General features: G+C 40.6%; 1 protein-coding gene across 1 annotated transcript in view; it reads left to right on the plus strand.

The window, feature by feature from the left end:
- The window catches only part of LOC124265543 (calcium/calmodulin-dependent protein kinase kinase 1-like), a 38,062-nt gene that overhangs the window by 6,263 nt on the left and 7,242 nt on the right, over nucleotides 1-24,557 (plus strand). Inside the window, exons 4-15 of the mRNA XM_046700328.1 lie at nucleotides 623-676; nucleotides 2,725-2,776; nucleotides 3,254-3,412; nucleotides 4,009-4,030; nucleotides 5,842-5,930; nucleotides 6,536-6,609; nucleotides 10,381-10,480; nucleotides 12,357-12,382; nucleotides 15,381-15,434; nucleotides 21,755-21,828; nucleotides 22,567-22,654; nucleotides 23,126-23,254. Coding sequence (XP_046556284.1) covers nucleotides 623-676; nucleotides 2,725-2,776; nucleotides 3,254-3,412; nucleotides 4,009-4,030; nucleotides 5,842-5,930; nucleotides 6,536-6,609; nucleotides 10,381-10,480; nucleotides 12,357-12,382; nucleotides 15,381-15,434; nucleotides 21,755-21,828; nucleotides 22,567-22,654; nucleotides 23,126-23,254 — 921 coding nt within the window. The remainder of the gene's footprint in view (nucleotides 1-622; nucleotides 677-2,724; nucleotides 2,777-3,253; nucleotides 3,413-4,008; nucleotides 4,031-5,841; nucleotides 5,931-6,535; nucleotides 6,610-10,380; nucleotides 10,481-12,356; nucleotides 12,383-15,380; nucleotides 15,435-21,754; nucleotides 21,829-22,566; nucleotides 22,655-23,125; nucleotides 23,255-24,557) is intronic.

Here is a 24,557-nt window from a genome sequence, read left to right on the forward strand (position 1 = left end):
TTCTCAATTAACCTTATGATATTATTAATACAACTGGTTTCACCTAAATGGAGCTTTAATCCAACTATATTTTCCTTTTTCGAATTTCAAAAACTGGACGAAATCTGCAAGTTACAGAATCCATAGTAATAGCCAACTTTGTTGTTCACGTGTAGGTTCAGCTTGTTTCTCTATCTGGGGTGGCCATAGAAGATCTGTATTGGTGTTTTGTGCATAATGAGTGTTTGAGAGCTGATGTGTGTGTGTGAGAGAGGTGTGTGAGAGCTGATGTGTGTGAGAGCTGATGTGTGTGTGAGCTGATGTGTGTGTGATAGCTGATGTGTGTGTGTGAGCTGATGTGTGTGTGAGCTGATGTGTGTGTGAGCTGATGTGTGTGTGATAGCTGATGTGTGTGTGAGAGCTGATGTGTGTGTGAGGGCTGATGTGGCAGCATTGATCTGATATATTTTTTACATTTTGTATAGTCTTTAAAAACTGTCATCAATTACATTTCTTTCATTGATGAAGCATGACACAAGCTAAACCACACATCGGTGACACCTCGTACAGCCTTGGCATGGACCACCGTCAGACATCATCTATTGTGTACTGTTGTGTATAGTACTTTCTGCATGTGTTGCAGGGTTCATATGGAATTGTTAAGTTGGTGTTCAGTGAAGAGGATGAGACACATTATGTGAGTACATACTTTCTGTCTCTGTGGTCATGTCGACATGTCAGTCTTACAAAAACATCAACATTGCCACATGAGCAAGTTTCTCAAAATCATGAAGGTTGCAAAGGTTTGTGTCCTTTCTAAAGAAGAAACTGTACCTATAAAAATTCCTTCATTCACATGTGCTCATGATTATATGCAAAAATTACCAGAACTTCAAAAAGTAGAAACAAGGAAAAAGTTGGCTGCCAAATTCTGGCACCACCACAGCTGGATGGAGCATATAGGTTGAGCTTGAAGGTCAAGTTTGTTAATTAGGTGTAAAAAGGTTTGAATACATATTTACTTGAGTATTTGGAATTGGATGACACTTATCACATGATTCATGTTATTCATCGATAAATCTTCATCAAATTAAAATCTGATGAGAAACCTAAGCATTATGCAACCACTTATGATTGATTCAGCATGATTAACTCAACCCTCTCATATGTAGTTGAAGTTGTGTCAAATGTCAAGGTCAGTTTGAAGGTCTCCAATGAAATAACTGGATAATAGCTTCATTAAGGCAGTATTGCCAGTATGTGCATGGGTAGTTCATATGTCAAACATAACTTTACTAAAGCCATTTTTCTCACATTGTTTGATGACCTTTAACATCAAGGCCACTCTGTGTGGCAACAGTAAAGTGTATTGGTGACCTGAAGTAATGCCAGCCATGGATGACCGCTGCATCCTCAGCCACCAGCATTATTCCTGTATAAAATGTAGTACAAAGACTGTATGGGTCAGTGTTGTTGACTGCTGTGACTGCTGCATCCTCAGCCACCAGTGTTATTCCTGTATAAAATGTAGTACAAAGACTGTATGGGTCAGTGTTGTTGACTGCTGTGACCGCTGCATCCTCAGCCACCAGCGTTATTCCTGTATAAAATGTTGTACAAAGACTGTATGGGTCAGTGTTGTTGACTGCTGTGACCGCTGCATCCTCAGCCACCAGCGTTATTCCTGTATAAAATGTAGCCACCAGTGTTATTCCTGCATAAAGACTGTACAAAGACTGTAGTGTGTTGTTGACTGCTGTGACCGCTGCATCCTCAGCCACCAGCGTTATTCCTGTATAAAATGTAGTACAAAGACTGTATGGCTCAGTGTTGTTGACTGCTGTGACCCTGCTGCATCCTCAGCCAAAATGTTGTACAAAGACCTATGGGTCATGAATGCCGTGTGCATCCTCAGCCACCAAAGACTGTATGTTGTACAAAGACTGTATGGGTCAGTGTTGTTGACTGCTGTGACCACTGCATCCTCAGCCACCAGCGTTATTCCTGTATAAAATGTTGTACAAAGACTGTATGGGTCAGTGTTGTTGACTGCTGTGACCGCTGCATCCTCAGCCACCAGCGTTATTCCTGTATAAAATGTAGTACAAAGACTGTATGGGTCAGTGTTGTTGACTGCTGTGACCCTGCATCCTCAGCCACCAGCGTTATTCCTGTATAAAATGTAGTACAAAGACTGTATGGCTCAGTGTTGTTTACTGCTGTGACCACTGGCACCATGACAATTTAAATATGGTGATATATTCATGTGTAAATTATTTCACTCCATGTTTACATAGATCCGGGCTAATTATCTACAACTGGACATACAGACATTTTCTTGACAAATAAGTCAGTTATGTTTCAGAAGGCAGATCATATTATGAATAGTATTAAATGGGTTGGATGTTAGAACAAATGTTAGATTGTAACATTTTAAATGTTTGATGACTTCCGCAACAATCATGCTGTCAGCAAAGCACCATTTGAAGCCAGTGCCAATGGTATAGGTGGTTATACCACATACTGACTTGTGACCTGACAGTTGACTCACTGCTACTATCAGCACAAGATGACTTACAGACTTCACATGATCATCTTGAGGAATGTGTATTTATTTGACATGAGTGTATTATATTCCCATTCGAATGATATTCAGTCATGTTTTCAAATAATATGTTTTACAGAAGAGAATGTGAGTATGGAGATAGCACAAGATTTATAACAGACTATTATTTTATTTTTCAGGCAATGAAAATTCTATCCAAGAAACGGCTTATGAAAAAAGCAGGTTTTTTCAGTAAGTGTTCCTATATACATGTATTTGTTATCAGGTCATGTGGCCTCAGTACTATATGTCATCAATGACTTGGGAAGTGATATTTGTGTATGCATTTCTCCCATGGCTGCTACAGCAACAAATCATACTGAAAAGTATGGGGCTTGAACTTGCAGTCATCCTCATAGCTCAGTCTTGGCCAAACAATACCGGTTGTTCCCTGGGACACTAAGGAGGTTTATTACTTGACTTCTGTTCTCCAGTTATACCCTCCTCTCCCCTACAGTACTATCGGTTGCCCAGCTTTTGGTCAAGTTGATCAAATTTCAAGGACGTTTTTCGGAGAAGATAACATCTTTTTGTAATTTTTAAGCATATATTACACAGATTAAAAGAAGACATATGTATATGTATTTTCTTCTGAAACATGCATGAGTGCAAAGGGTATGTTTAACTGACTTGTCAGGGACAGCTCAATGTCTGTTGTTTGTGTTCCAGGACGCACACCCCCATCTCGAGATGGTAAGAATAACCGTCCAAGTAATCCTCTGGATCGTGTCTATCGAGAGATAGCAATCCTGAAGAAACTTGATCACCCTAATGTTGTCAAGTTGGTGGAAGTGCTGGATGACCCAGAAGAAGACAACTTGTACATGGGTCAGTAGCTGTTTATTTTATTGATGTACACTGCATGCATACTCTATGAAATACTGAAGACTGGACCTCTGTCGTGTCATGTATCTGTCATATTGAATCTTGGAGTCAACTTTGTGTGCAGACTCTTTCAGTGTTGTCACAACCCCTAGTGTACAGTGCACAACCCTGTGCACTTAAAAGAACCCACAAATCTGTTGGTATATGACCAGATGGTGGCCACATGAATGCATGCAAACACTCAGTTGCGAGTACCCCAACACGCAGTAAACTTGGACAAAGTAATGTGACTATGTTTTCCAGTCCACCAAGCTGTGAATGGGTACCTTGTTAGGATGAGAAAGCCGCAGTAGCTCGGTGCGCCTAGTGGCTGCAAGAGTTGTATGATCCCCAGGGAGTTGAGATTGATAATAAGATGTGCAGTTGAGATTGACATCCAAAGATCGAGGGGGAAAAAAATACCAGTGCCTTGAGCATGTACTAGTTGCCTGGATATGTAGGCTATAGAAATATCCTATAATAATAATAATATTGACTTGTCTGAGATGAACTGTGTCATTTAAGTTACGATTGTGACATTTATGCATTTTTTTTTGCAGTTTTTGAACTTGTGGAAAAAGGGTAAGTTAATATCTGACTATTTTTGTCAGTTACTAAAGTATATCAATTACTTTCTAGCAGTGGGCCTAAGAGATCCAGATAAAGCGGATAGATGGTGTGACTTGATCTTGAGTGAAAAAACGTTTCCATTTGATAGATCAAATGTTAGGCAGTAGGGTTTACACCCCCAACACAGGTTAGCTCAAGCCCTCAGCCCAGAGGGTTGTACCGACTCTCTGTGGCCACCCCAGCTATATGTAAGACAATGTTACTCTGTTTCTGTAAATAAATTTGTAATTCACGTTTTGTGTGACTTTTGACTCTTTGCTGAACTAATTCCTCACAACAACCAGCATACCTTTTGAAAGTAGTTCCCCTTTGTAACCACTGGTACTGTACTGCAAATATAATGCCCTGTCATCTACTGATCAGGGTGGGAATTTCACCAAGCCCAAAATGAAGTGAAATAATCAGCACCATGTCATTGTAGGGCTGTTAGTCCATGTTAGGAGCTAAGTAGATCGCTTTGTACAACACCATGGGTGTAAATGTTAAGGTATGAGAGTTACCATCACCTAAGTGCAGAGATCGCTTTGTACACCGCCGTGGGTGTAAATGTTATTGGTAGGGCTGTAAGTCCATGTTAAGGTATGAGAGTTACCATCACCTAGATCGCTTTGTACAAAATGTTATTGGTAGGGCTGTAAGTCCATGTTAAGATATGAGAGTTACCATCACCTAAGTACAGAGATCGCTTTGTACACCGCCGTGGGTGTAAATGTTATTGGTAGGGCTGTAAGTCCATGTTAAGGTATGAGAGTTACCATCACCTAAGTGCAGAGATCGCTTTGTACACCGCCGTGGGTGTAAATGTTATTGGTAGGGCTGTAAGTCCATGTTAAGGTATGAGAGTTACCATCACCTAAGTGCAGAGATCGCTTTGTAAATGTGTATGTTATTGGTAGGGCTGTAAGTCCATGTTAAGGTATGAGAGTTACCATCACCCTAAGATCGCAGAGATCCGCCGCTTTGTATTGGTAAGGCTGTAAGTCCATGTTAAGGTATGAGAGTTACCATCACCTAAGGGTCACCGCGGGTGTAAATGTTATTGGTAGGGCTGTAAGTCCATGTTAAGATATGAGAGTTACCATCACCTAAGTGCAGAGATCGCTTTGTACACCTAATCCCAATCGCCGGTGGGTGTAAATGTTATTGGTAAGGCTGTAAGTCCATGTTAAGGTATGAGAGTTACCATCACCTAAGTACAGAGATCGCTTTGTACACCGCCGTGGGTGTAAATGTTATTGGTAAGGCTGTAAGTCCATGTTAAGGTATGAGAGTTACCATCACCTAAGTACAGAGATCGCTTTGTACACCGTGGGTGTAAATGTTATTGGTAAGGCTGTAAGTCCATGTTAAGGTATGAGAGTTACCATCACCTAAGTGCAGAAATCGCTTTGTACACCGCCATGGGTGTAAATGTTATTGGTAGGGCTGTAAGTCCATGTTAAGGTATGAGAGTTACCATCACCTAAGTGCAGAAATCACTTTGTACACCGCCGTGGGTGTAAATGTTATTGGTAGGGCTGTAAGTCCATGTTAAGATATGAGAGTTACCATCACCTAAGTACAGAGGTCGCTTTGTACACCGCCGTGGGTGTAAATGTTATTGGTAGGGATGAATTTCTTTGACATTTTTAAATGAAGGCTCTAACACTCATATTGCAGCAATTATTCTGTACACAATGTTATTTGGTCATTGTCATGTACGTTGTTGTTTGGTCAATGTACATAATGTAAGCTGTTTTTGTACATCATCTTCTCCATTATAGGGAGGTGATGGCAGTACCAACGTCAAATCCTTTTTCCGAAAACCAGGCTTGGTGCTACTTTCGTGACATGATACTCGGCATTGAATATTGTAAGTATGAAGAAAAGTACAGAGTACTAGTATGAGTGACTACACAATGCCATGTAGTAACACTAGGAATCCCACTGAAGCAGGTGTGGACTTCACATGGATGGCTTCTGCACCAGTTGTAGTATCAAATGAACCACTGTCCCCAGATTTAGGACAGGTCATTTAACTTGAAATTCATTCACCGATATAGAGATTATGACCTTCTGCTGGTACAGCTAACCCCTCTTGTATCTGTGCTGACGATGGACCTGGTAAGGTAACTGCATCCTATGAGCATTTTAAAAGAGATGTATAATAATTACAAGCACAATGCCTTAACCGTTTCAGTGTCATGGATTCTTTCCATCATAAATTCACATAGCATTGGCCCAAGAAGCATATCATGGATTCTACCTATCATACATTCACATATCATGAGCCTAAGAACCATATGGTGGGTTCCATGTACCACAGTCTCGAACCAGCTGACTGTTTCTACCAGTGATGGTTAACTACACTGCAGTGATTCCACATGCTCCTGGCAATAGCTACTTTGAGGGGACGATCACATACTGATTACAACAATATACAGACTGTTTCATGCTAAATATATACATTTGTTGCAGTACATCATCAGAAGATTGTTCATCGAGACATCAAACCTTCCAATCTACTGCTGACTGATGATGGTCACATAAAGGTGAGGATATGTTGTACACTAGGACAGCACATAGTACATGGAGGTACAGAACATTGTAGTACACTAGGACAGCATGTAGTACATGGAGGTACAGAACATTGTAGTACACTAGGACAGCATGTAGTACATGGAGGTACAGAACATTGTAGTACACTAGGACAGCACATAGTACATGGAGGTACAGAACATTGTAGTACACTAGGACAGCACATAGTACATGGAGGTACAGAACATTGTAGTACACTAGGACAGCATGTAGTACATGGAGGTACAGAACATTGTAGTACACTAGGACAGCATGTAGTACATGGAGGTACAGAACATTGTAGTACACTAGGACAGCACATAGTACATGGAGGTACAGAACATTGTAGTACACTAGGACAGCATGTAGTACATGGAGGTACAGAACATTGTAGTACACTAGGACAGCACATAGTACATGGAGGTACAGAACATTGTAGTACACTAGGACAGCATGTAGTACATGGAGGTACAGAACATTGTAGTACACTAGGACAGCATGTAGTACATGGAGGTACAGAACATTGTAGTACACTAGGACAGCACATAGTACATGGAGGTACAGAACATTGTAGTACACTAGGACAGCACATAGTACATGGAGGTACAGAACATTGTAGTACACTAGGACAGCACATAGTACATGGAGGTACAGAACATTGTAGTACACTAGGACAGCACGTAGTACATGGAGGTACAGAACATTGTAGTACACTAGGACAGCATGTAGTACATGGAGGTACAGAACATTGTAGTACACTAGGACAGCATGTAGTACATGGAGGTACAGAACATTGTAGTACACTAGGACAGCACGTAGTACATGGAGGTACAGAACATTGTAGTACACTAGGACAGCATGGAGGTACAGAACATTGTAGTACTGAATTGAATACTACCACAACATACAGAACATTGCAGTACTGTACAGAACATTGTAGTACTGTATAGAACACTACCATTATGTACAGTTTATTGTAGTACTGTATAGAACACTACCATTATGTACAGTACATTGTAGTACTGTATAGAACACTGCCATTATGTACAGAACATTGTAGTACTGTATCGAACACTGCCATTATGTACAGAACATTGTAGTACTGTATCGAACACTGCCATTATGTACAGTATATTGTAGTACTGTATAGAACAGTACCTTTATATACAGTATATTGTAGTACTGTATAGAACACTACCATTATGTATATGACATTGTAGTACTGTATGGAACACTGCCATTATGTATATGACATTGTAGTACTGTATAGAACACTGCCATTATGTACAGAACATTGTAGTACTGTATAGAACACTACCATTATGTACAGAACATTGCAGTACTGTATAGAACACTACCATTATGTAGAGTACATTGTAGTACTGTATCGAACACTACCATTATGTACAGGACATTGTAGTACTGTATAGAACACTACCATTATGTATCTGACATTGTAGTACTGTATAGAACTCTACCATTATGTATCTGACATTGTAGTACTGTATCGAACACTGCCATTATGTACAGGACATTGTAGTCCTGTATAGAACACTACCATTGTGTAGAGTACATTGTAGTACTGTATAGAACACTGCCATTATGTACAGAACATTGTAATACTGTGTAGAACACTACTACTATGTAGAGTACATTGTAGAACTGTATAAAACACTACCATTATGTAGAGTGCATTGTAGTTCTGTATAGAACACTGCCATTATGTACAGGACATTGTAGTACTGTATAGAACACTACCATTATGTAGAGTACATTGTAGTACTGTATAGAACGCTACCATTAAGTATATGACATTGTAGTACTGTATCGAACACTACCATTATGTAGAGTACATTGTAGTACTGTATAGAACACTGCCATTATGTACAGAACATTGTAGTACTGTATAGAACACTGCCATTATGTACAGTACATTGCCATTATGTACAGAACATTGTAGTACTGTATAGAACACTACCATTATGTACAGAACATTGTAGTTCTGTATAGAACACTGCCATTATGTACAGGACATTGTAGTACTGTATCGAATACTGCCATTATGTACAGTATATTGTAGTACTGTATAGAACAGTTCCTTTATATACAGTATATTGTAGTACTGTATAGAACACTACCATTATGTACAGGACATCGTAGTACTGTATAGAACACTGCCATTATGTACAGGACATTGTAGTACTGTATAGAACACTGCCATTATGTACAGGACATTGTAGTACTGTATAGAACACTGCCATTATGTACAGGACATTGTAGTACTGTATAGAACACTGCCATTATGTACAGGACATTGTAGTACTGTATAGAACACTACCATTGTGTAGAGTACATTGTAGTACTGTATAGAACACTGCCATTATGTACAGAACATTGTAATACTGTGTACAACACTACTACTATGTAGAGTACATTGTAGAACTGTATAAAACACTACCATTATGTAGAGTGCATTGTAGTTCTGTATGGAACACTGCCATTATGTACAGGACATTGTAGTACTGTATAGAACACTACCATTATGTAGAGTACATTGTAGTACTGTATAGAACGCTACCATTAAGTATGACATTGTAGTACTGTATCGAACACTACCATTATGTAGAGTACATTGTAGTACTGTATAGAACACTGCCATTATGTACAGAACATTGTAGTACTGTATAGAACACTGCCATTATGTACAGTACATTGCCATTATGTACAGAACATTGTAGTACTGTATAGAACACTACCATTATGTACAGAACATTGTAGTTCTGTATAGAACACTGCCATTATGTACAGGACATTGTAGTACTGTATCGAATACTGCCATTATGTACAGTATATTGTAGTACTATATAGAAGAACAGTTCCTTTATATACAGTATATTGTAGTACTGTATAGAACACTACCATTATGTACAGGACATCGTAGTACTGTATAGAACACTGCCATTATGTACAGGGCATTGTAGTACTGTATAGAACACTACCATTATGTACAGGACATTGTAGTACTGTATAGAACACTGCCATTATGTACAGGACATTGTAGTACTGTATAGAACACTGCCATTATGTACAGGACATTGTAGTACTGTATAGAACACTGCCATTATGTACAGGACATTGTAGTACTGTATCGAACACTGCCATTATGTACAGGACATTGTAGTACTGTATAGAACACTACCATTATGTAGAGTACATTGTAGTACTGTATAGAACACTACTATTATGTAGAGTACATTGTAGAACTGTATAGAACACTACCATTATGTATATGACATTGTAGTACTGTATAGAACACTACTATTATGTAGAGTACATTGTAGAACTGTATAAAACACTACCATTATGTAGAGTGCATTGTAGTTCTGTATAGAACACTGCAATTATGTACAGGACATTGTAGTACTGTATAGAACACTACCATTATGTAGAGTACATTGTAATACTGTATAGAACACTGCCATTATGTACAGAACATTGTAGTACTGTATAGAACACTACCATTATGTACAGAACATTGTAATACTGTATAGAACACTACCACTATGTAGAGTACATTGTAGAACTGTATAAAACACTACCATTATGTAGAGTGCATTGTAGTTCTGTAAAGAAAACTGCCATTATGTACAGGACATTGTAGTACTGTATAGAACACTGCCATTATGTACAGGACATTGTAGTGTATATTATGAAGGTGATCCCAAGTGCCATGTGTTTCTTCACAGATTGCTGACTTTGGTGTGAGTAATGAGTTCAGTGGTGGTGATGCTTTTCTCACCAACACAGCGGGAACCCCTGCCTTCATGGCACCAGAGACACTGAAAGGTTGGTTCCCCGTACTCTTAAATAGCATTACTATATGTACCCCATGAAAGTGTCAACACAAAATGCACTTAATACCACGCACATATTAGTAGTCACAACTGACCAATATATCCAATGTGGGACCTGAGCAGAGGTATCATAGCTCAAATGTTTTTTGCTGTTAACCTCATATTTACCTGTCATATGGCTGGAATATTGCTGACTGCTGGGACATAACTAATAGGCATGGGGGATGGAGGATAGCACAACCAGTGGTAGCCACCCTGTGTATGGATGTATGGCAGGCTGATGGCCAGTGGTAGCCACCCTGTGTGTGGATGTACAGCAGGATGATGGCCAGTGGTAGCCACCCTGTGTGTGGATGTATGGCAGGCTGATGGCCAGTGGTAGCCACCCTGTGTGTTGATGTACAGCAGGCTGATGGCCAGTGGTAGCCACCCTGTGTGTGGATGTACAGCAGGCTGATGGCCAGTGGTAGCCACCCTGTGTGTTGATGTACAGCAGGCTGATGGCCAGTGGTAGCCACCCTGTGTGTGGATGTACAGCAGGCTGATGGCCAGTGGTAGCCACCCTATGTGTTGATGTACAGCAGGCTGATGGCCAGTAGTAGCCACCCTGTGTGTGGATGTACAGCAGGCTGATAGCCAGTGGTAGCCACCCTATGTGTTGATGTACAGCAGGCTGATGGCCAGTGGTAGCCACCCTGTGTGTTGATGTACAGCAGGCTGATGGCCAGTGGTAGCCACCGTGTGTGTTGATGTACAGCAGGCTGATGGCCAGTGGTAGCCACCCTGTGTGTTGATGTACAGCAGGCTGATGGCCAGTGGTAGCCACCCTGTGTGTTGATGTACAGCAGGCTGATAGCCAGTGGTAGCCACCCTGTGTGTTGATGTACAGTAGGCTGATGGCCAGTGGTAGCCACCGTGTGTGTTGATGTACAGCAGGCTGATGGCCAGTGGTAGCCACCCTGTGTGTTGATGTATGGCAGGCTGATGGCCAGTGGTAGCCACCCTGTGTGTGGATGTATGGCAGGCTGATGGCCAGTGGTAGCCACCCTGTGTATGGATGTATGGCAGGCTGATGGCCAGTGGTAGCCACCCTGTGTATGGATGTATGGCAGGCTGATGGCCAGTGGTAGCCACCCTGTGTGTTGATGTATGGCAGGCTGATGGCCAGTGGTAGCCACCCTGTGTGTGGATGTATGGCAGGCTGATGGCCAGTGGTAGCCACCCTGTGTATGGATGTATGGCAGGCTGATGGCCAGTGGTAGCCACCCTGTGTGTGGATGTACAGTAGGCTGATGGCCAGTGGTCGCCACCCTGTGTGTTGATGTACAGCAGGCTGATGGCCAGTGGTAGCCACCCTGTGTGTTGATGTACAGCAGGATGATGGCCAGTAGTAGCCACCCTGTGTGTGGATTTACAGCAGGCTGATAGCCATTGGTAGCCACCCTATGTGTTGATGTACAGCAGGCTGATGGCCAGTGGTAGCCACCCTGTGTGTTGATGTACAGCAGGCTGATAGCCAGTGGTAGCCACCCTGTATGTTGATGTACAGCAGGCTGATGGCCAGTGGTAGCCACCCTGTGTGTTGATGTACGACAGGCTGATAGCCAGTGGTAGCCACCCTGTGTGTGGATGTACAGCAGGCTGATGGCCAATGGTAGCCACCCTGTGTGTTGATGTACAGCAGGCTGATGGCCAGTGGTAGCCACCCTGTGTGTGGATGTACAGCAGGCTGATGGCCAGTGGTAGCCACCCAGTGTGTTGATGTAGAGCAGGCTGATAGCCAGTGGTAGCCAACTTATAGGGTATGTAGGGTAGACTTACATGTGCATAAGTGCCAGTCCAGCTTATGTCAACATTTATTGTTTCAGAGGAGCGTGAGAAATACAGCGGGAAGGTGAGTCTGAGAGGGAGCTTCTGCTGGTGCTGGGGAAGTCCAGAACTTCATATAGTGTATGACTGTTGATGTTACAGTGTATGACTGTTGATGTTATAGTGTATGACTGTTGATGTTATAGTGTAGGTCGGTGATGTTACAGTGTATGACTGTTGATGTTATAGTGTAGGTCTTTGATGTTACAGTGTATGACTGTTGATGTTATAGTGTAGGTCGGTGATGTTACAGTGTATGTTGGTGATGTTACAGTGTATGTTGGTGATGTTACAGTGTATGTTGGTGATGTTACAGTGTATGTTGGTGATGTTACAGTGTATGTTGGTGATGTTATAGTGTATGACTGTTAATGTTATAGTGTAGGTCGGTGATGTTACAGTGTAGGTCAGTGATGTTACAGTGTATGTTGGTGATGTTACAGTGTATGTTGGTGATGTTACAGTGTATGTTGGTGATGTTATAGTGTATGACTGTTGATGTTACAGTGCATGACTGTTGATGTTACAGTGTATGTTGGTGATGTTACGGTGTATGTTGGTGATGTTACAGTGTATGTTGGTGATGTTATAGTGTATGACTGTTGATGTTACAGTGTATGACTGTTGATGTTATAGTGTATGACTGTTGATGTTACAGTGCATGACTGTTGATGTTACAGTGCATGACTGTTGATGTTACAGTGTATGTTGGTGATGTTACAGTGTATGTTGGTGATGTTGCAGTGTATGTTGGTGATGTTGCAGTGTATGTTGGTGATGTTACAGTTTATGTTGGTGATGTTACAGTGTATGTTGGTGATGTTACAGTGTATGTTGGTGATGTTACAGTGTATGTTGGTGATGTTACAGTGTATGTTGGTGATGTTACAGTGTATGTTGGTGATGTTACAGTGTATGTTGGTGATGTTACAGTGTATGTTGGTGATGTTGCAGTTTATGGTGATGTTACAGTGTATGTCGGTGATGTTACAGTGTATGTCGGTGATGTTACAGTGTATGTCGGTGATGTTACCGTGTATGACTGTTGATGTTACAGTGTATGACTGTTGATGTTACAGTGTATGTTGGTGATGTTGCAGTGTATGTCGGTGATGTTACAGTGTATGACTGTTGATGTTACAGTGTATGTTGGTGATGTTACAGTGTATGTTGGTGATGTTACAGTGTACTGTAAACGTATTATATTTCGAGCAGGTTTTATTTTCACGCTTTTCGCTCAAAACATTTTAGCGCGAAAATTTATACACCGCGAATAAACCTGTCATTCATTCAGTCTAGCCACGCTCGCCCCTGAGTTGTTACCATAACACATCACGTTTGAAGACAGAAATCAACGGGAATCTTAAAATGACGACTGATCATACTTAACTGTCGCTGCAATGGATTTTCCAAAACATAATTAAATAATGAGCCAAATCCCAATGCCGAATTAGCTTAAAACAGCAATGTGTGTTGTGGCCGCCATGGAAATTGGTCACATGACATGGTTTGATACAAAACAGATTACCGTGAAACGACTCGGAAAGAAATAATACAGCAGTATTTTATCTATTCATTAAGATTTTATTCACCAGTACATCATGAAGCTTAATAGTCACTAACACTCAATCATCTCATTCACAACAACCCCGGCTTGTTTGAAATCACAAAGAGCTTCATATACAGTATAAGTTAATTCGTCAAATCGTCAGAATTCGGAACATAAGACTGATGTGTTTTTCATCTCTTCCGGGAGTAAACGGATTACTGTGTACTAGTATATCGCACAGAGAGGGATTTCCTGTGAGTAAGCAATAAACGCCGCCTGACAGGTTAAGCCACTCTGTTTGTTTTCACAGCTATTAGTGGCGGCCAAAGAGACAGCTGGCAGTTCCGGCAATTACTGATTGCGCGAATAATTGACCGCGCGAAGTAGTCTAAACTGTCAATTCCGCGAAAATTGCACCACGCGGAAATAAGTACGTTTACAGTATGTTGGTGATGTTACGGTGTATGTTGGTAATGTTGCAGTGTATGTCGGTGATGTTACAGTGTATGATTGTTGATGTTGCAGTGTATGTTGGTGATGTTGCAGTGTGTGACTGTTGATGTTACAGTGTATGATTGTTGATGTTACAGTGTATGACTGTTGATGTTACAGTGTAGGTCGGTGATGTTGCAGTGTATGTTGGTGATGTTGCAGTGCATGTTGGTGATGTTACAGTGTATGTTGGTGATGTAACAGTATATGTTGGTGATGTTACAGTGTATGATTGTTGATGTTACAGTCTATGACTGTTGATGTTACAGTGTATGTCGGTGATGTTGCAGTGTATGTTGGTGATGTTGCAGTGTATGACTGTTAATGTTACAGTGTATGACTGTTGATGTTACAGTGTAGGTCGGTGATGTTGCTGTGTATGATTGTTGATGTTGCAGTGTATGACTGTTAATGTTACAGTGTATGACTGTTGATGTTACAGTGTATGTTGGTGATGTTACAGTGTATGTCGGTGATGTTACAGTGTATGCCGGTGATGTTGCTGTGTATGATTGTTGATGTTGCAGTGTATGACTGTTAATGTTACAGTGTATGACTGTTGATGTTACAGTGTATGTTGGTGATGTTACAGTGTATGACTGTTGATGTTACAGTGTTTGACTGTTGATGTTGCAGTGTTTGACTGTTGATGTTACAGTGTATGTCGGTGATGTTGCTGTGTATGATTGTTGATGTTGCAGTGTATGACTGTTGATGTTACAGTGTATGTCGGTGATGTTACAGTGTATGTTGGTGATGTTGCAGTGTATGTCGGTGATGTTACAGTCTATGACTGTTGATGTTACAGTGTATGACTGTTAGTGTTACAGTGTATGTCGGTGATGTTGCAGTGTATGTCGGTGATGTTGCAGTGTATGACTGTTGATGTTGCAGTGTTTGACTGTTAATGTTACCGTGTATGTCTGAAGATTTAAGGTACAGGTTTGTTGTTGCTACAGTTCATGTCTATTGACTGTTTCAGGCTCTGGACATTTGGGCCATGGGAGTGACTTTGTTCTGCTTTGTCTATGGTCGAGTAAGTACAACTGGTTTTTCCACAATAGTGACACAGTATGGAATGCAGGAGAAGTGAATATATTTTGTTTATGATTTCCCATTGCACTTTAGCCAGATGAGTTTATAATTATTGTCCCCCCGCCACAATGTGAAATGGAGGACTATGTATTTGGCAGCATCCGTATGTACATACATCCTGATTCTTCATGAACACGATATTTTATGAACTGTTGTACCCAATGTAGGGTAGGGTAATAGAGGATGTGATACCTGGGTAGAAAGTTTGGACCCATCTCGGGCCTAATACACACTGATACTGACAGTGGATATGTGCATCTGCGTCTATACATTCAAATCTACTATATTCCTGGAATATCTTCAGAGTTAGGAGAAGGTTCTGAGAAGTGACCATGACTAAAAACTATATCACACAAAAGGTAATCTTCTATGTGACCAAAAAATAAAAACTAGTACATATGTTATATTTCATTCTTCTTTAGCGGCGGGGACACTGCCATGTTAGTGGCAGACACTTGTACTTGTTTTTCTGGTGAGAATCAGTTTTCCATGTCATCATTAAGTACTTAAATATCTCTTTGGAAAAGCTCTGAATACACCAAATGTTGGAAATAACATTACCTATGTTTGGTGAACAAACTTGTTAAGCTATTGGGTGACTGGTACCACTACTCCTCTACCTCACTACATGGTATGCCCCAGGTTATACTGAGACACAGTTAAAGGGGCACTGATCCAGAGCGATTAATGTTTCTCGCCAACAGTCTAATTACGACACGGGGACTGGGCTACTGTCCACCTTGGCAGAATTTCTCCAACCTAAATAGTGGGACATTAGGAAGGGTGGATGTTCATCAGATGCCGTAATTTGAAAATATCCCTGTTACTTCTTGTCTGATTGCAATAACGTATCCAATGCCCGGATGGTATAATGTCTGATCTAATTTGATCCTATTTCTGTGTTTTCTACCTCGATATTTAATCATGTCACGTAAAAATATGATGTCTATTACCTATGATATTAAAAACACACATTTGATTTATTTGAATCCATAAATTAAACAACCCCACTTTGCCATTGCTAAAAAATCTGAAAATTTACCTAGGTTAAATAGGTATATACAGTTTTAACTTAAGTACACAGCAAATGTTTATATGTATTTCTTATGCAACAACGAAGTTCTGTTCGTATCCTCAAAACAGTGTCGGCCCATAAGTGTTTTCAGGCATTTAGAATTGCATGCAATACAGCAATTAATACTCCCTTGTTGTAACCCATATTAGGTGGTATAAACCTACACATGTTAGTTGTCATTATTCACTTGATGGTCAGTTCATGAATTTATAACAGGTATGATTAGTGGTAACACACTTAGATTACCCGACAAAGGTTCCCATTTGGCATTTCTTGTGTCTGGAGTAAATAGTCAACATTATAAATTAAGGTCTGATGTGACAAATGTATTACATGTTATGTAATATGTGCATGGAAGTGCAGCAAGAGGAATTATCAGCTGAGTTACAAAAAACAAACAGCAATCAAAGGATTAACCGATAAACACGCTGATTGATTAATTACTGTTATCGTGCACAGCAGATTTGACAAAAGGTAGTGTTTATGTATGTAGATTTACAAATCTATACTGAATACACCCTGTCGTAAAGTGTAAAAACAACGTCCTCCCTTCAAAGGATTAACCACCAATACGTTGATTGATTGCTCATTATTGGCTGGCTAAATTACTTTTTTTAAAGAATGGCGGACATCACGCAATTAGTTGCCAGGTTCAAGTTTCTTGTTCAATCCAGGCTTTTAGTTGCTGCCACAATGTTTTCACATGTACACATTCACAAAATACGTGGATAATTGATTCCATTTTAACCTTACAGAATGTACAAGAAGCAGATTGTGTCAGTTTATAGTTAAATAAATCCTTATTTGTTGTAATGATTCTTTGGACAATTTTATATTGAAGCCATCTGAAGTGTGTATTACAAGTTGTTCTGAAAGGTACATAGTTAAAAACTTTCCAGAGTTGTTCTGATATATCTACGTTGATATCCCTTTCCCATTTAAGTTGACTATTTAGCTTTTCTTTTAATGTATGTTTCCTTAGCAAGACAGAGTAGAAAATCTTGCATCCTTTACATTCTTTATAGAGCATATGTATATTATTAGGAATAAATGGCTCCTCTACTTTACACAGAGTTAGTTCTTTCGAAAGTAAGTAGGATTTTATGGAGTTAATGATAACCCTATATTCTAAAAAAATTGTCTTAATATTATATAGGGAAATAAACTCTTCATAGGTAAGAAAATTACTATCTTTTTTCAGTAGATCATTAATGAATTTAACATTTCCCTTCAAGTAATCTTTATAAATAATAGGTTTTTGACCTACGGTAATATTGTCGTTTGCCCATATATACTGTTGTGAAGTTTTCTGTATCAACGTCATCATTTATTTGTAAAGATTGCATATTTGCCTACGCTGCAGATGAATGACATATAATTCCTTTATGTGGATATTGATGGATACATTCTTCGAACAAGGTAATAGCCTGACGATGGTGGGTTTAACTTTAGTCTGTTTTAATTTTAATATTTGCATTTTGTTTTTATTCATGTGTTGTAGCATTAAACAGAATCATTTTTTGTTGTTGTCAAGTGTAATGAGACAGACATCATACACTAGGTCGCACTCAGGGCGTGTGTGTGAAATTTGATTCATGTTGGCAGTCTATAAGATGTCTAGATATTACAGTCCTGTTATAAATTCACGATAAGTATAAGCAGATTATGTGCTTTTATTAAGCTTCAAAATGCATACAAATAAGAAAATATACTAATTAGGATTATAAGACAAAATATAAAGATGTACATTGACTTCGTTATATTTCTGTCCTAACATTTTTTACCACTGGTAGATGGTTAAACTTCAAAGTGTTTTTATTTGTTATCATAATAATGAAGATGGAAATATTATCAAGTAAAAAAGATTTAATCTTTGTTGATCTATCTATACATATACATGTACTAACAATTGTGCTTGCGGGTGGCGCAGCAGAGGTCACAAACCAGTCAAGAATTCTGGGATATCATCCAGGTACTCACGGAAGAAAAACATTGACAAAAGCAACAACCAGTCCACAGAAATTGCTCTGGATTGGTGCCCCTTTAATCATGGTTACAACCAACTCAAACAGACTTCTAACTTTAGTTTGTTATAACCATAGTGTGTTATACACAAGGAATGGCAACATCCTTCAGTCAGGGGTCAGTTCCAGCACACCAGCTACTGTGGTTAGGTCATTATAGTTTGTTATAACCATAATGTGTTATACACAAGGAATGGCAACATCCTTCAGTCAGGGGTCAGTTCCAGCACACCAGCTGCTGTGGTTAGGTCATTATAGTTTGTTATAACCATGGTGTGTTCTACACAAGGAATGGCAACACCCTTCAGTCAGGGGGTCAGTTCCAGCACACCAGCTGCTGTGGTTAGGTCATTATAGTTTGTTATAACCATAGTGTGTTATACACAAGGAATGGCAACATCCTTCAGTCAGGGGTCAGTTCCAGCACACCAGCTGCTGTGGTTAGGTCATTATAGTTTGTTATAACCATAGTGTGTTATACACAAGGAATGGCAACATCCTTCAGTCAGGGGGTCAGTTCCAGCACACCAGCTGCTGTGGTTAGGTCATTATAGTTTGTTATAACCATAGTGTGTTATACACAAGGAATGGCAACATCCTTCAGTCAGGGGTCAGTTCCAGCACACCAGCTGCTGTGGTTAGGTCATTATAGTTTGTTATAACCATAGTGTGTTATACACAAGGAATGGCAACATCCTTCAGTCAGGGGTCAGTTCCAGCACACCAGCTGCTGTGGTTAGGTCATTATAGTTTGTTATAACCATAGTGTGTTATACACAAGGAATGGCAACATCCTTCAGTCAGGGGTCAGTTCCAGCACACCAGCTGCTGTGGTTAGGTCATTATTCAGGAATACCATAGTTAAGTGATCTGTTTAAGCATCTCTTAAGGGGAGTTAGATTAATCATTTGGACTGTTTTCTGTGTCAATATCTTTACAAATAATAGGCCTGACATGAACGAAGCTTGGAGTGAGTGAGTGAGTGAGTTTAGTTTTACACCGCACTCAACAATATTCCAGCTATATGGTGGCGGTCTGTAAATAATCGAGTCTGGACCTTACAATCCAGTGATCAACAGCATGAGCATCGATCTGCGCAATTGGGAACCGATGACATGCGAGCCAGCGAGCCTGACCACCCGATCCCGTTAGTCGCCTCTTACGACAGGCATGGGTTACTGAAGGTTCATTCTAACCCGGACCTTCACAGGTACGAAGCTTGGAAGCTCAGTGCTGTCTATGTTATAACGTAGCATGAAGTGTTAGACTTGGCTTCAAAAGAAAGTGTCTTGTACTTGAGGAGGACAAGAACATATTAATCACCCAGTGTGCAACCATACTCCCCAAGCCCAGTCGTCAGGGGAACTTCTTTATCCACAGTACAACAGTGTGCTGTGTGCCTTGCTCTGTTTTTCAGTGCACAAATATTAGGAATGTGTTTTTCTTTCATTACATATATTCAAATATAACTTGGTTAAATTGACTGACTAGAATGGTGTTCCCTGGTTACAATGCCACCAGGTTACAATGCCACCAGGTTACAATGCCGCCTGGTTACAATGACACCAGGTTACAAAGGCCGCCTGGTTACCATGCCACCAGGTTACAATGCCACCTAGTTACAATGCCACCAGGTTACAATGCCGCCTGGTTACCATGCCACCAGGTTACAATGCCGCCTGGTTACAATGACACCAAGTTACAATGCCACCAGGTTACAATGCTGCCAGGTTACAATGCCGCCTGGTTACAATGCCACCAGGTTACAATGCCACCAGGTTACAATGCCGCCTGGTTACCATGCCACCAGGTTACAATGCCACCAGGTTACAATGCCACCAGGTTACAATGCCACCAGGTTACAATGCCTACAATGCCACCAGGTTACAATGCCACCAAGTTACAATGCCACCAGGTTACAATGATGCCTGGTTACAATGCCACCAGGTTACAATGCCGCCTGGTTACAATGCCACCAGGTTACAATGCCACCTGGTTACCATGCCACCAGGTTACAATGCCGCCAAGTTACAATGCCACCAGGTTACAATGTCACCTGGTTACAATGCCGCCTGGTTACAATGCCGCCTGGTTACCATGCCACCAGGTTCCAATGCCGCCTGGTTACAATGACACCAGGTTACAATGCCGCCTGGTTACCATGCCACCAGGTTACAATGCCGCCAAGTTACAATGCCACCAGGTTACAATGTCGCCTGGTTACAATGCCGCCTGGTTACAATGCTACCAGGTTACAATGCCACCTAGTTACAATGCCACCAGGTTACAATGCCACCAGGTTACAATGCCACCTGGTTACCATGCCACCAGGTTACAATGCCGCCTGGTTACAATGCCACCAAGTTACAATGCCACCAGGTTACAATGCTGCCAGGTTACAATGCCGCCTGGTTACAATGCCACCAGGTTACAATGCCGCCTGGTTACCATGCCACCAGGTTACAATGCCGCTTGGTTACAATGCCACCAAGTTACAATGCCGCCTGGTTACAATGCCACCAGGTTACAATGCCACCAAGTTACAATGCCACCAGGTTACAATGCCTACAATGCCACCAGGTTACAATGCCACCAAGTTACATTGCCACCAGGTTACAATGATGCCTGGTTACAATGCCACCAGGTTACAATGCCGCCTGGTAACAATGCCACCAGGTTACAATGCCGCCTGGTTACAATGCCACCAGGTTACAATGCCGCCTGGTTACAATGCCGCCTGGTTACAATGCCGCCTGGTTACAATGCCACCAGGTTACCATGCCACCTGCTTACAATGCCACCAGGTTACAATGCCACCAGGTTACAATGCCGCCTGGTTACAATGCCACCAGGTTACAATGCCACCAGGTTACAATGCCGCCTGGTTACAATGCCACCAGGTTACAATGCCACCTGGTTACAATGCCACCAGGTTACAATGCCGCCTGGTTACAATGCCACCAAGTTACAATGCCACCAGGTTACAATGCCGCCTGGTTACAATGCCACCAGGTTACCATGCCGCCTGGTTACAATGCCACCTGGTTGCAATGCCACCCAAATCTTCCTTGTTGGCTCTATAACCAGGGTAGACTGCACAGGTAGATTCTCTGTTCCCTGCCACCTCTTGTGCTTTGTGACGACGTCAACTTTCATTTACAGGTGCCTTTTGAAGATGACTTCATCCTGGGACTTCACAAGAAGATTCTGAAGGATCCTGTGAGATTCCCTGAAATGTGAGTTGCATGAAGCAAATGTACTGCTGTTTCTGGCATCCTGTGATCAGTGTTTGTCCGAGGCAGCAACCTCGAAGGACTCTCACAATGATTTACTGATTAGTGCATAACAGTTATGTTCGGAGGGACATCAGGTGTATTCATGTTGTATGGCTTACTGTAATTCTGAGAGTCAATTACAGTCTCAAAACAGTTTTCCACTACTTAGACAGCTGCTTCAATAATTGAATGCAAAATGAAGGTATGCATGTTTTTGGAAAATGCTATGCAAGTTCTTGCCCCTTCTTCAGGTGGATAAGGATGATAGTGAACAGTACAGTATATATATAGATGTACAGGAAGCCAGATATGTAAATTGAGTATATACAAGGGGGGAAGGAGGTATAATTAAGTATGTACAAACAATGCAGTGAGATGAAAGAGCAGGATACAATGTTTGTACATACTTAATTATATCTCCTTTTTCCCTTGTATATACTCAATTTACATATGTGGCTTCCTGTACATCTCTATATATACTGTACTGTTCACTATCACCATTATTCACCAGAAGAAGGGGCAAGAACTAGCCCAGAAACGTTGTGAAAAATAAATCAAGAAGTTGTTATCCATCAGATTTGTCTTGTATTGCTACACCAACTTCTAAATGCCTTTGAAGAAATTCGAGGTCAGCATTGATTGATACAATTACTTTTAATGCACTGATTGTTATTTTGCTGTTATGGTGTCTGTCTCCAGGCCTGCTGTGTCAAATGATTTGAAGAATCTACTTCTGCGAATGTTAGAAAAGATCCCAGATACTCGCATCACTCTCGATGAGCTGAAGGTAACGTGCCTGGCAGCAATATTCTCAAGTACATACTACTTTTCTGTGACTGTTTTTACTATAACTACCATGTATTTATGTATGATGTGTTTTATGCAGTAATTATTTTGAAAATTGACATTAGAAACAAATTTCTTTCAAATAATGCTGGTGTTGTTTTTCTGAAAATTTGTGGTCTATATTTCATGCTTCCAAAAAACTGACTTGGTTGACATGTCATCATATCCCAACTGCATAATAGATGCTCATAATGTTGATCACTGGATTGTCTGGTTTAGACTTGATTATTTACAGACTGTATATAAAGCTGGAATATTGCTGAGTGTCGAGTTACACAACAAATAAACAAATTAATTCTACCCATAAATAATTTGGTCATGAACCATTTTATGAATAGCACCTGCTGAATATATACTGGTTTAAGAATGCTGTCTTGGAGTCCTGTTTGTGAGTGAATGTTGTTGTCTGCAGGAGCACCCATGGGTAAGCCGGGACGACCAGCACCCACTGCCCACAGAGGAGGAGAACTGCAGTCTGGTGGAGATCACAGACGAAGACATTAAGAATGTCATTAAACATGTTCCCAAACTAGAAACACTGGTAAGTTTTGTTAGGTTTCAGCAATTATGTTTATTTTACTTTTGTTATAGTGTTATCTCTGGGCCAAATATTGACACTGACAGCTGCAAATATTATCACATGTGCATGCCCAAGGGTCAAACATATTTTACGGATTAAAGTTAAATGATTATTTTCCAACCCTTGACATTGTAGTCTGTAATGAATACTTTATATTCCTGTGGACCAGCCACAGTGTCTCTCAATGGCTACCTCAGGCTGTGTTTAACAACATTAGGCCAAACCAGAACAGAGAGTTGACCACTGTCTGTTGTGTGACCATCTGTCTGGCCACCACAGACGTGTACATTTCCATCATATGCTATGTTACCACTTGCGCCGTGATACTTGACTTGAAGAGTCATACCATATTGTTGCCCCATATTGAACATGGCCACAACATTGTTCCATTATGAACACCATCCTGCATGTATGTATGTATGTGATATGGTCAACAACATTGTTCCATTATGAACACCATCCTGCATGTATGTATGTGATATGGTCAACAACATTGTTCCATTATGAACACCATCCTGCATGTATGTATGTGATATGGTCAACAACATTGTTCCATTATGAACACCATCCTGCATGTATGTATGTGATATGGTCAACAACATTGTTCCATTATGAACACCATCCTGCATGTATGTATGTGATATGGTCAACAACATTGTTCCATTGTGAACACCATCCTGCATGTATGTATGTGATATGGTCAACAACATTGTTCCATTATGGTCAACACACCATCCTGCATGTATGTATGTGATATGGTCAACAACATTGTTCCATTATGAACACCATCCTGCATGTATGTATGTGATGATATGGTCAACAACATTGTTCCATTATGAACACCATCCTGCATGTATGTATGTGATATGGTCAACAACATTGTTCCATTATGAACACCATCCTGCATGTATGTATGTGATATGGTCAACAACATTGTTCCATTATGAACACCATCCTGCATGTATGTATGTGATATGGTCAACAACATTGTTCCATTATGAACACCATCCTGCATGTATGTATGTGATATGGTCAACAACATTGTTCCATTATGAACACCATCCTGCATGTATGTATGTGATATGGTCAACAACATTGTTCCATTATGAACACCATCCATCCTGCATGTATGTATGTGATATGGTCAACAACATTGTTCCATTATGAACACCATCCTGCATGTATGTATGTGATATGGTCAACAACATTGTTCCATTATGAAACCATCCTGCATGTATGTATGTGATATGGTCAACAACATCAT

The sequence above is a fragment of the Haliotis rubra genome, unplaced genomic scaffold, assembly GCF_003918875.1.
Source record: "Haliotis rubra isolate DU_JTF1 unplaced genomic scaffold, ASM391887v1 Scf983, whole genome shotgun sequence".
Taxonomy (NCBI): Eukaryota; Metazoa; Mollusca; class Gastropoda; order Lepetellida; family Haliotidae; genus Haliotis; species Haliotis rubra.